Source organism: Mesoplodon bidens (genome assembly GCF_964165515.1).
Source record: "Mesoplodon bidens genome assembly, chromosome: 20".
Classification (NCBI taxonomy): Eukaryota; Metazoa; Chordata; class Mammalia; order Artiodactyla; family Ziphiidae; genus Mesoplodon; species Mesoplodon bidens.
In genome coordinates this window covers 28048251-28061241 of record NC_138181.1, presented here as the reverse complement: position 1 = coordinate 28061241, position 12991 = coordinate 28048251, and the positions used below count along the sequence as shown (strand labels likewise).

The 12991-nt window shown below is 47.1% G+C and overlaps 1 protein-coding gene across 5 annotated transcripts in view; it reads left to right on the top strand.

Moving 5' to 3' along the window:
• Positions 1–12991, top strand: part of SNX25 (sorting nexin 25) — a 114967-nt gene that overhangs the window by 95631 nt on the left and 6345 nt on the right. For 3 of the 5 annotated variants that reach the window (XM_081220842.1, XM_081220840.1, XM_081220844.1), the window contains 4 exons: positions 1297–1437; positions 4215–4328; positions 8343–8507; positions 10298–10415. In XM_081220842.1, the coding sequence (XP_081076968.1) occupies positions 1297–1437; positions 4215–4328; positions 8343–8507; positions 10298–10415 (538 nt within the window). The remainder of the gene's footprint in view (positions 1–1296; positions 1438–4214; positions 4329–8342; positions 8508–10297; positions 10416–12991) is intronic. The other 2 variants (XM_081220843.1, XM_081220841.1) reach the window with 1 other exon arrangement.

Genomic DNA, 12991 nt, shown 5'->3' with positions numbered 1-12991 from the left:
GAGGAGAGGAAGAAAAACCCTCACGAGGCCCTTTGCCCTGGTGATCAGTTGTCGCTCAGGGGCTTGCCGCGACCTTGGTCCCCGAAAAGATAACGGAAATGGACCCAGAGGGGTCACCTGACTGCCGGGAGTTCACGAAGCAGCCCCGTGTGGGAACCTGTGGAGGATGTGTTCACCTCACGCCAGCCTCCCTGGAGCTGTGAGACGGGCTGAGCCGCCGCGTGCTGTGTGCGGGCCTCCACCTCCCGTCCTCACAGAGGGACGGTGATCCTACCTGGCGGGGCTCAGCCAGCGCTCAGCAAGTTCGCGTCTCCTTCCCTTGCCTTTCTGTTGATTCTTCATCTCTAATTTCGGTTCATGACACTAATTCAAGCTTAGATTCAACGTATTTTCTTTTTGTTTCTTCTCTTATCCATTTACATTAAGAGCAATGGTGGCTATTCTGAATTATGATAGGGTGTGTGTGTAAGTGTTTAAGAATTAAGTTGGGAGGTAGGGGAAATTAGGTCTCCCAATGTGAAATTTCTCGAAAATGGAAATCACAGTTTGTGGAATCCTGTATTAAACCCTCATCCTTCTCTGAGAGAGGTTTTGGTGTCTCACACCTGTTCGCTTCCTGTTAATTTGCTTTTTCAAGGAAACCCAGTTAGGATGTTAAGTCTGCTATGTTAGTTTTCTTTTGCTGCACAGCAACTTACCACACATTTCATGGCTCAAAACATCACCCATTTATTAGCTCACAGTTGTGTAGGTTGAAAGTCCAGCGCTGTCTGACTGTGTTCTCTGCATCGTAAGGCTGAAATCAGGTTGTTGGCCAGACTGAGTTCTTGTCTGGAGAATCTGGGGAAAATCCACTTCCAGGTCCATTCAGGTCATCGGCAGGATTCAGTTCCTGGTGGTTGTGGGACTGAGGACTCTGTTCTTTTGCCGTCAGCACGATGCCGCTCTCAGTTCCTGGCAGCCCTCCCAGACCCTTTCTGCATGGCCCTCTCCATCTTTACAGTGGCACAACCTGTCAGACCTTTCTCGTGCTTCCTCTGATTCCTCTTCTGCTACTCGCCAGAGAAATCCTGCTTTGAAAGGGCCCATATGGTTAGGATTAGGCCCTAGTTTAAGGTTGGTTGTCCACGTAACATACCCTAACTGCCAGAATAGAACCCATCATTTTCAAGTCCTGGGGACTATGTGGGGCATACATACCAGGGAGAGAGAGATCCTGGGGGACACTTAAATGTCTTGCCTACCGTATCGCTCACCATGCTTTTCGTTGCTGTTGTGTTTGTATGTTTTTCCAAGGTTACAGAAGAGAATGGTGAACAAATGCCCTGTTACTTTGTCATGGTAAGCTTACAAGAAGTTGGAGGAGTTGAAACTAAGAACTGGACAGTCCCCAGAAGGCTCAGTGAGTTTCAGAATTTACACCGGAAACTTAGTGAGGTATGAATTCTTATGAACACAGATTTAGAATAACTGAAGAAGAGATTTAAGAGCTCATTTCAATTTTTACACACAAAGAAACTGATTCATCTTTCTCCTTTGCTGTTGATACTGGCAAAGTGGTATTTTCAGCTTGACGTTTAGAAATTTACTTGAAGATCAACCATCTAGTCTAGTCTAAATCCTTCAGGATAGATAATTGTCTGACCTCCGTTGAACCCCCCAGAACCCCCGAGCTGGAGGAGAGCTGGGGAGCATCGATGGCCAGTGGTTTCAGAGCTGCCAGTTGTGACCCACTGGGGGTAGTGAGATCAATTCTGGGTTGCAGCAATAGAAAGAGGATAGAATATATTGCATTTCATCACATAAAGGAGTTGAATCAGTGGAGTGCGGTGGTTGAGAGCACAGACTCTGCAGCCAGGCTGCTCGAGTTTGGATCCAGTTTGGATCCTCGCTTCACTATTTACCAGCTCTGTGACCTGGACCTGTCACTCTGTCTCTTTATACCTCTTTTTATTAATATCTGTATTCTACTGATATTAATAGTGCCTTCCTTGCCTATCTCACAGAGCTGTTGTAAGAATGAAGGGAATAAGTGTGTACAGAGCATTTAGAAGAATGTGCGGCACAGAGTAAACATGATTTGTTTTTATTAGTAGTAGTTACAGCAGCAGTAGTAATGAGCGTTGTTTCATGGTACTTTTGCTTCGGTTTTATGGGTGTGTATATTGCATATATGGATGTGTATATTGCACATATGGATATGTGTATTGCATGTACGGATGTGTATACGTTTGGGTGTGTGTATTATGTCTAGGTGTGTGTATTATAAATATATGGATGCGTGTATCTGCATGTGCATTGTGGGTTGCAATGTGGTGTGTATTTCCTACTGTGGATTTTAGTTTAAAATGTTTGAAAGCTACTAATCTAGGTCAGTTCTTTTATTTGATAGATGAGGGAACGTGATCCCAGAGAGTTTAACTGACTCGTAGTAGGATGTGTACATAACGGCCAAACCAGGACTAGAATCCAGGTTGTCTTAGTTTCCATTCATGATTTTCCCATTTTTCTCAGGAGTTGCATCCTCTCTAACTCTCCATCTACTGGAGCTAATTGCCCTTTACCCCAGCAATTAAAGGGTTCTTCGGTTGTTTCTACCTTCATTTAAGTCCATTTTTCTCTTGCTCAGAATGAACTGATGCTGGTAAAACCCTACGGTCACCTCTCAGACCCTTCTTTTGCAAAGGAAATATGTCTGTTTCCTTTCACCTTTTCTTCTAGGGTGATTTTTTAAAAACACTTTTAATCAGTAATATCTATCAAAAACAATTGCTCTGAAGCATTAGAGGAAACAAGCCTTATAAAATTTCACATCTGTCCTTTTGTCTCATTATCTTTCTTCCTCTGTGGCCTGATTCCTGGGTTCTTCTCTCACCTTTGGTATTTCCTATTGTGTGAGTTTTTTCTTTTCTTACTTACTTTCTTTTTTTTGGAGTTTTCATTCTTTGAAAGAACTCTTCCTGTTGACAGCTGTGATAGGTCCCTGTCAGGGCTGCTGTGACCCTGAAAACAGCAGGAGGGAAGGCCGTTGCTGGCAGACTCTGTGCTCACTTACTTTTCAGCACCAGTGATCTAGTCAGCATATTCCAGTGGCCCCAGTGCCTTAGTGAAGAGGCAGCGTCTGGAGCATTTGGAAGCCACTGTCCTCCTGGCGTCTGAGGGGCAGATGCAGAGTCCTGCGGGCATTGCATGAGATCAGACTTTATGGTCAGATGGATGTGGGTTTCAGTCCTGATCCTCAGTCGTCCCATATGTAAAATAGGGGTGACTCAGAGCTGTTACACACACCAAGCCTCTAGCACAGTGTCTGGCAGAATGCAGGATTTAATTCACAAAGGGAAGTTTATTATCTGTTAACATATTTTATTATTATTAATGTATTTACATTCTGCAGTTTGCCCTTGAAAGGCAGTAATAAAGCTACAGCCTGAGTTATTCTTTCTTTCCATGGTCTTTTTTTGTCAACCTTGAAGACTTTTTACAGAAATGTTGTAAACAAAACACATTCTAAGAGAAAAGTTCTTGCTGGGAGCCACGTGTCTGTACCCCACACACACACTGTGCTCCGTGCCTGTGGTGCAGACCCACCTTCCCAGCCCAGCTCCACAATTTCCAGCTTCCAGGCGTTTGTAAGTCCAGGGACGGGCGTTAGCTTTTTTCGTCACATGTCCTGTTCCTCTGGATTCCTTGAGCCTGGTTAGAACAGGTAGGTTTTCAAGGCCTTCAGTCTCAGAGGAACCTAGTATAGGAAGAGGATACTCGGTTTGTTCTTATTAAAAATCTAGGGGGCTTCCCTGGTGGCGCAGTGGTTGGGAGTCTGCCTGCCGATGCGGGGGACGCGGGTTCGTGCCCCAGTCCAGGGGGATCCCACATGCCGCGGAGCGGCTGGGCTGTGGGCCGTGGCCGCTGAGCCTGCGCGTCCGGAGCCTGTGCTCCGCGGCGGGGGTGGCCACGACAGTGAGAGGCCTGCGTACCGCAAAAAAAAAAAAAAGAAAAAGAAAAAGTGAAAAAACTATTATGCCTCTTGAACAGACCCCACAGGTGGTGGACCTGGTCTTCTTAACTGCTGCCATTCTATAGATACCAGAGTAGCTGAGAGTTCAGCTCACCAGCTCTAGATCCCAAAATAAAAAAATAAATAAAAATCTAAAATTTTTTTAAAGATTTAAATGTAATTTCAATATACTAACATTTAATTTTTTTTCCCCTCACAGTGTTTCCCTTCTTTAAAAAAAGTCCAGTTGCCTTCTCTTAGCAAGCTGCCTTTCAAATCTGTAGATCAAAAGTTTATGGAAAAGTCAAAGAATCAATTAAATAAGTTTTTACAGGTAAGCAAACTTTCTGGATATGGGAGGAAAATTAGTCATTTGGGGGTTTTGGGGGGTTGAACTGTCATCATTCTCAGAGTTTGTCTGTTTGCTTCCTGTTCTCACAGGTCAGGACAGATCCTCAAAATATCTTTGGTTTTGGGTTCTGGGGGGTATTTTTTTGGGGGGGTGATATATATATATGTATATGTGTGTATATATATGTATACTCTACAGACAGAAAATGCAGATACCATGTGTACGGCTTTCTCCAGTTTCACAAACTGGACACACCCTAATTACTAGCACCTAGTCCCAGAGACAGAGTGTCACCAGTCCCGCCAGCATCACCACAGGTAACCGTGGTCCCGACTCACGACCACGTGCTTACAGCTGGTTTTGAACTTCACGTGAGTGGAGTCACAGGGCGTGGACCCCCTTCACTCAGGATCGTGGGCCTGAGGTCCTCCCATAGGGCTGTTTCAGTTGCAGACCGTTCTTTGATTTCATTTTGGTTCTCGTTTTCATTGTTGAATGGGCTTGTTCTGGCGTGAACCTCCTGCAGTCTGTTCATGCTCTTGTTGATGGGCATTGGGAGAGTTGCCAGGTGGAGGCTGTTAATAAGCTGCCAGTGCTTGTCTTTTGGTGAATAGCTGCTGGGGAATCCCCGGGCATTTGGGGTTTTCAGTTTTTCTGAGTGGTCGTGGCGGTTTGTACACTCACCAGCGGCATGCGGGCTTCTGTTCACTCCACACTGGACGGTTTCTTTTGTGAAGTTAAAGTTGTGTCTGCTCTTCTGTCGTGTTGCCTGTCTTTTCCGTATCGCTTTGCAGGAGTTTCATGTGTGTTTTGGATGTGCATCTCTCGTCAGAGCATATGTGCTGTGGCTATCTTCTTTCTGTGGGTTGCCTTTTCGGTCTCTTAATGAGCATAAGTTCTCAATTTTAATTTAGTCCAGTTTATCCATTTTTTTTTTCCTTTTGTGGTGAATGCCTTTTGTGCTCGTGGAGAAATCCTTGCCTGCTGCAAGGTTCTAAAGATAGTCTCCTTACTTCCTCTAAACGCAGAACTGGTTTATTTCACTCTATCCGTAGAGCGTAAGACCGGACCAAGGTATACTGTCTCCAGTAGCAAACCACTATTTATTGTTTCCTTAGCTGGGGCCTCTGTATTCAGGGTATAGTTAAGTTGCTCACACCATGGCCCCCAAAGCCCGTATAGTTCTCGGGGGTCATGGACCTTTGCCTTGTGAAACACTTTTTGCCAATGCAATAGTAGCTAGAAGTCCTGAGACTTAATAACGGATGTTGCCAAATTCTTAGTAAAGGTTATGTTATATTCAGTTGGATCAGGGTGTGAATCATAGTTAAAGTAGGTACATTTTAGCTAGAGTTCCCTTGCAAGTGTTTCTAACTATTTTTCTCTCATATATTCATCTCTCTCTAAATATATATGTATTGTTTATAAATATATAAGTGTGTGTGTGTATGTATATATATGTATATGTATATATTTCCCTCAGGAAATAAAATAATTGCACCTTTGAAAAACGTTCCGAGTTTAATTATGGCAGAACTGGGATAGAGAATCATTAACGTTTAAATGCTGTTACAGGAGGGAATTTAAAACTGAAATATTACCATTGTTGCTGATTCAGAACATCTAGGAAATATTAAACCCACTCAGGCATTGTACCTGATTAAATTGTTCAGATGAACTAAAGGTCTTGTTTGTGAAACGAATATGTATTATTCAAGATCCAAGCTTGTGAAGCCCCACGTGTGTAGCTCTGGGATCTTGCAGCTGATGCTTCCGTTTCCTTCCAGCCTCTGAGGCTGGGGGAGGGAGGGTCTCAGGTTGTCCGGCGCTTCCAGCCCTTCAGCTGCCTTTCCAGTTGTGCTGCAGAGACCAGGGTGCCCCCTGCACTTTTGGGGATGCTGGGAGGGGTCACTCGTGCCCCTGTTGGGTTGCTGGTGATGGAAATGGGTTAGTGATTCCTGCCCTGGTGCCAAGAGAAGCATGTGCTCTGCGCTGCCAGTAGGTGGCGTGGGCGAGGCTGGGGGTGGGGCCCATCTGCCTGAAGAGGTGGAAGGGGCATCTCGAGGGGCCATTTGTCTTTTGATAAAGAGGACCGTAAGTCAGAAAGTAATGGTTTAAATTGCTTTTCATGTCCTCAAAGACTTTATGTGAAAGTGCTCACTATTGAATAACTTTAGGTAGATTACACAGCAGACTGAAGTTTCAAAATATCATCCCACCAGCTGCAGACAGGAAAAGCAAGATGCAAAAGGTTTAGTCTGAAAGGCAGATATTATTAGGTCCACAGGACCTTCCAGAAAAGAGGATTCCATTGAGTGTATGTTTGTGTGAGTATTTATATATGACACACGGTTCCCTTCGAGGTGTACTGATAATAGATGAGAATCCAGCCAGTCGTCCCTCAGACACAGGCAGCTACTCTGTCCCCGCAGCAGCGCGGCACCCGCTTCTGGGTGTGCACGTGCTGTTCGCTCTTCCTGGAATGTCTTACTCTCCTCACCTAACACTGACTAGTCCTCTTAGAGGCTCCACCTGTGTAGAGCAACGTGCTCTGAGCCTTCGGGGGGAAGGAGTGGGGATTAGGATTATATTCTCAGCTTAAAGATGTGATAAAATCCCAATTATACCTTGGCCCGTAGACATAATCTTTGAGAACATTTCTAACTTCTCCTACACGTTCAATTTGGTGATTTTCCTTCATGATAGAATCTAACTTAGTCCACAGACTTGTCATCCTTAATGACTTCCTTAGTTATGTTGATTGCATTATTTGAGACTTTCCGTTGGTTATCATTTGCTACTATTTGACAGAAGTGCTGGAGTGGAGATGAGCTAAAGGAAGTCCAGGTGGAGGGAGACCGTCTCACTCCTAATCCACCCTCACGTGCAGCTGAGCATTTAATGCTCTACAGAAGGAATAAAGGCTCAGGGCCCTGCCCCAGAAGGCAGTAGTGACCCCAGCTGCCTGTCCCCTAAATCTCCTTGCTCACGTCTGAGGCAGAACCTCCATCTTCAGGCCAGTCTTCCGAAGGACACAGGAAGCTGACAACCACTGGAATGCGGGGGGTGGGGGTGCCCCGGGACCCCCGTCCCCAGTGTGGCACTATTGGGCACTCTCGGAGGTGCTTTTCTAGGGAGGGTCACAGGGTTTGTCAGATTTCAAGCTTCATCTGAACAAATATAACGTGAACGTCATGGACCAGCTCCTCTGGGACCAGAATGTAACCTGTTCTCCCAGCAGAGAGGGTTCTGCCATCAGAACCCCAGTGTTCCAGCCCCCCAGGGGGGTTACATCATCCATGGGGCAGGATTTCTCATTGGTTCATTTATTCCTAAACCCTGTATCTGTGGGTACCAGACACTTACACATGCTTGTGGTCACACTGTTCATGTGCCTGTCTCACCGGTAGCACCTGCTTTGTACGTAAACTTGATGCATGTTCTCCTGTCCTTTCTCTTAAGGCCAGAGAAGTACAGAGAACTTGAGCAAATTTCCAGTTTATGGGCCAATAAAAACAGTTGTAAAATTATGTAAACATACGCTGCCTGTGGAAGGTGGAGCACAGGGACAGAAAACTACTGCCTGGCAGGCAGTTACCACCATGTGACAACCCAGAGCTCTTTTTTCAGCTGATGTACAAAGTCCACACGTAGCCATGAAGGGGTTGGGTGGGACCCTTGTGTGGTGTGTGAAAAACACCCATGACTTTCCAAGGCGGCAGCCCCTGGGCCTGCGGGCGGTTTGCACGGTGAGACTTCACGTCGCCCTGAGCACGATCAGGGCGCTCCAGTTAACCCACAGAGTGCTGTTTGCCATCAAGCTCGGTGAGAACTCGTCTAATGTATTTCATTTCAGGAGGAGAGGGAAGTGGTTTTAGGTTCAGAATTGCGATGAAAGTCAATTTCCCGGGACAGCCGACTCCTTGCCTTCACTCCTGGTGGCTCCCAGCTCACAGATGAACCACGCAGGAGGAATTAATCCTCTTTCTCCCACAGAATCTGCTTTCAGATGAAAGACTGTGTCAGAGTGAAGCACTTTATGCCTTTTTGAGCCCTTCTCCTGACTACCTCAAGGTCATTGACGTGCAGGGGAAAAAATCCACTTTTTCATTATCCTCATTTCTGGAAAGACTCCCTCGTGACTTCTTCTCCCATCAGGAGGTGAGCCGTCTGAAGGTTGTATGTTTTTGAAGCATATTTAAGCAAACGTCTTCTGGAAGGCTGTTTGATGTGGCAGGTATTTGTGGAAGGCCTGCTACACATGGGGAGAAAGCAAATACCTTGAGTCACCATTGCTGTCATATTTGGGGACAGGGTTGATTACAAGGTAGGTGAGGGGCATGTGGATGGCGGTTCTGTGGGAGGCCCTGTACGGAAGGTGGCCTGGCCGGTGCCCGGGACGGGGGCGGGCACTGCGGAGGGGTTGGAGCTAACGTTGAGGTTCGGGAGAGGAGGGTGTGTGTGGGGAACAGTCAGCAGGCCTCTGGGCCGGGGGAGGGCTTCGGGAGCGCGCGCTGGAGGAAGTGAGGCCAAGGGTAGGAGGAGGGTCAAGGCCTCGACGCCGCGCTGAGGAATTTAGGTTTTATCTCAGGGAATGGAAAGCCGTGTCAGGTCCTCGAGCAAGATGCACCTCGCAGTGATGCGGTGGGTGAAGGAGTGAATAGAGAGAGGCTGCAGACATCTGCCATCTCATACCTGGCCCTCGGGCTTCCCTCCGGGGGCTCCTTACTTGGCTGAGGCCTGCGGCTCTCCAACGCGTTGCCCGAGACCATCTCCGAAGTGTGGCGTCTCCTTAGTTCAATGCCAGACGCCACCGCCTCTTCACCAGAATTGGTTTAATGAGCTTGGACAGAAGGAAGTAACCATGGAAAGGCGCGTCTGCGTTACCGCGTCCTGAGCTGGAGCGGAGCCCGCGACCCACAGGGGGTCCGCCCGCCCGCCCGCCTCCCTCCTGGGCGTCTCCCCGCCTCTTCCCCGCACGCCACACGTGTCTCGTCTGGCCGCACTTGGCCTCTCCCCTCCGTCACCTCCCGTGTATCCCTGCACCTCTTGGGATTCACCCTGTGGCCCAGTCACTCCGGGAAACTGTTCTCGGAAGGAGGAAGGCCAGTGACCGAGCAGCAGCCTCCTCCGGCCTCTGCGGCCTCTGATGCTGCTGGACTTGCAGTGAAGCCGTGAAGTTGGGGGTACCCCTCCGGCCTCTGTGACTTCTCAGCCCCCTGCTCTGCTCGTCACGCCCCCACAGCCCTGTCGTCAGGCCGCTGCTCGTTCCCGCAGCTTCAGCTGTGCCCCGCACACATCCAAATGAACTTCCTCAGCTGTCCTCCACTGCCTCGTGCCTGCACCTGTTACAGCCCTTCACCCTGCTTGGAGAAACAGCCACGTGTATACTGGCCGCCTCCCCGCAGAGCTAAGGGCCTCTCAAAGTCGGGATCCACGTCACACTCGTTGGCACTAGCCTGGTGCCTGGCATAAATGAGTTTTCAACTGAAATTTGCTGATATGCAGATCAAGAAGTGAGGCTAGCTGAAGTACAGAATAAAAGCTTGAATCAGAGCTCTAAAAATAACTAAATTACTTTATATTATACATGTCTTTAAAAAAAACAGTGAATTTAAAATATTTCAAGTTTAAAAGCCTTCCTTTTAAAACTCAAAATGGTTAGAAAGCTGTTTTGTTATCTCCAAATTCACTCCTCATTAATACAGTGACAGAGGCTTTTCAGAATTATTTTAGACCCTGAATAAGGCTTTAGGATCAAGCTATGCCCTGAGTTTAGATACACTTTGGCCTCTTTGTGAAAATGCATAGGTTTCTGCATGTAGGGAAGTTGAAGGATTGTGTGAGGTTGAACTATAAGTGCATCGTTCGGAATTGACACAGGGAGAAGGAGAACGTACCACCTTCCTTGGATGAGTGACCTGCTTCCCGTGACTTTACTGTTCCCCCAGGAGGAGGCAGAGGAGGACAGTGACCTGTCAGATTATGGTGATGACGTGGATGGAAGGAAAGACTCCTTGGCTGAACCGTGTTTCATGCTGATTGGGGAGATTTTTGAACTTCGAGGAAGTAAGCTGCTTTATTACTATTCAGTGGTGTTTGCTGGTTAAGTGGTTACACACACATACGCACGCACGCACAAACACACACACACAATATCCCTTTGTTCCTGAATCAGACATGTATTTATATTCATTCAGCAAATACTTTCACAGGCCAACCAGATACCAAGGCAGGATCGGAGGACACAACCTTAGGACAGATATCCCTGTACTCATGGAATTTAAGGTCCTGCTTTACCCTGCACCATGTTCCTCTGTATACAGAAAGCTGGAATGCTTTGAATTTCTTTTTATGTGACTTCGCATAGCCTCATTGCTTCATCACCAAAAGGTAGACAAAAATTAATTTTGCATAGCAGAGGAAGAGCCCTGTTGTTAGAGGTGGGTATGTGGCCAGGGACACAGGGCTGCCCAAGCCTGCTCTCAGCCTCCCTTCCTCCCTAGAGGACTGGTCATCCATGGAGGCGTGGGGGAATTTCGTCCCCAGGGGACACTGGCATGTCTGGAAACATTTTTGGTTGTCACAGCTCATGGGAGGGTGCCACTGGCATCTTGTGGGTGGAGGCCAGGGATGCTGCTAAGCATCCTCCAGTGCACAGGACAGCCCCACAGCAAAGAGTTACCCTGTCCCAAATGACAGCAGTGCCAAGTTGAGAAATCCTACCCTAATAGTTCCTGAGGGAGATGTACTTAGAAGAAACAAGAGCAAAAAGAGGGTCAAAATACTCTTTTGTTGAGACCTGCACAAGTGCCTCTCTCCCGAAGCAGTACCGGGGTGAAAGGTCAAACGGTACTTCTTGGCTTTAGTCTTGAGTCCTGAATAGGACTCTCTGCCCACCCTCACCTTCCACAGTCCCCAACCTATAAATCACGACGTCAGCACACTCGGTCACACCTGGAGCCTCGAGTCCTAGCTAGAGATGTGCCGGGTGCCTAAAGGCACAGCTGAGCGCCTAGCAGAGCAAGCGCACGAGAGGAGCAGGGTTTCGCGAGGCACAGCAATGCTCCAGCTGGTAGCACGTTGCTCGGAGAACGTCCTGGGCTCTGCCCACTTGGATGAGCATCTTCTCCCTTGGGGCAAAGAAGGTGGGCTGGGAGTTGGTCCTGTACAGGAAGCCAGCTGTGCATTGCTTCTTATTTATATATCCCTTAACATGTCGCTTAAAGAATTCTTTGCAGATGAAGAAACTTCAAGTGCTGTTATAGGCTTGAGCGTGTCTTTTATGTCTTTTAATCCTCGGAATCTTTACAACGATTGATCCATAGTAGGTGATCAATGAAAATGCTTGGATGGATGGATGGATGGATGGATGAATTAATGAATGAATAGGCAAGAAAATTTTCAGTGCTGGGATTGTTTTGGTCATTGAACTTTTTCTTCCTCTAAGCCAAATCTTAAAATAATCAGCAAATACTTTGGGAGCTTATGTTTCAGATATAGCTCCATAGGGGAAACAAAAATATCTCAGAGGTAGATTCTTCCTTCAGTGAATTTACAACATAATGGTTTCAAAAATGTAATTCACATTAAGCAATAGACACAAATTCTAAACTCCAGGCAGAGATTTATATATAAGCATGTTCATTTGAGCATAATTACAGTAAGGAAAATTGGAACTAAGCTAAATTCAGAAATGGGTGATAAATTAAGAAATATCCACATGATGGAATATTGTCCAAGTATTAAGGATCCTTTCAGATGAAAAAGCTATAGCTGGTCCGTATTTTCGACACTTTACGATGTGTGCTGACGTTTAACTTGGTTCAGTACAGGTAGGAAAAAGCAGCTCTCCCCCCACCCCGGAGGCTGGCTTCTCCTCAGTGAAGTCTCCCATTAAATCATGACCCCTCCTCGTCTCCCACAGAGTTGATAAGAATGAGGAAGCCCCGTCTTGGCCTTCGGTCAGCGTGTTCTCTGTGACAAAGAGACCGAGAAGCCTGGTGGACGTGTCAGAGGCAGGCAGGGCAGGAGTAGGGCTCCAAGTTCTCTCTGTGGTGTGCATTTCCTACCTCATGTGCCTGCTCAGAATATTTGGTTTTGCTAGTGACTTTCCAGAGGGGAATAAACAGAACATCATTGACAATGAGATGTGATATATTTGCCATCAGCAAAGTCCTAGGGTTGCTGCAGCTGCCTCCATGGCTTTGAACGAATGAGTCCTTGGAAAGAATAATGGGGCTATTCTGTGTTGGAGTGGGGACTAGGGAAGGGTAGGAAAATGTCGTAGAGTCAGGGGCATCAGTGATGGGAGAGAATCTGTAGCAGAGCCGTTTTGGGTTCCTGCTCTAGTTCGGTTTATGAAAATGGAGCTACCTGTCTGCTGCCTGAGAAAGGTGGAGCGAAGTTCTCATCCCTGCCAGACACACCCCTCCCAGCCGGAGTGCCAGCCTCACATGGGCACGCCTGCAGTGCGCTCTGAGTTCCCTCAAACACTTAGGGCACTTTTGAGGCGTGGTCCTGACTCCAGGACTTGACGCTCACTTGAAGGATTACCACCACTGCACCTGGACACTTAGATCCATTTTTAAAGTTAGAAGTGACTTGAGAATGTGTTAAAGTCGAGTACCAAGTCTGTATTAACT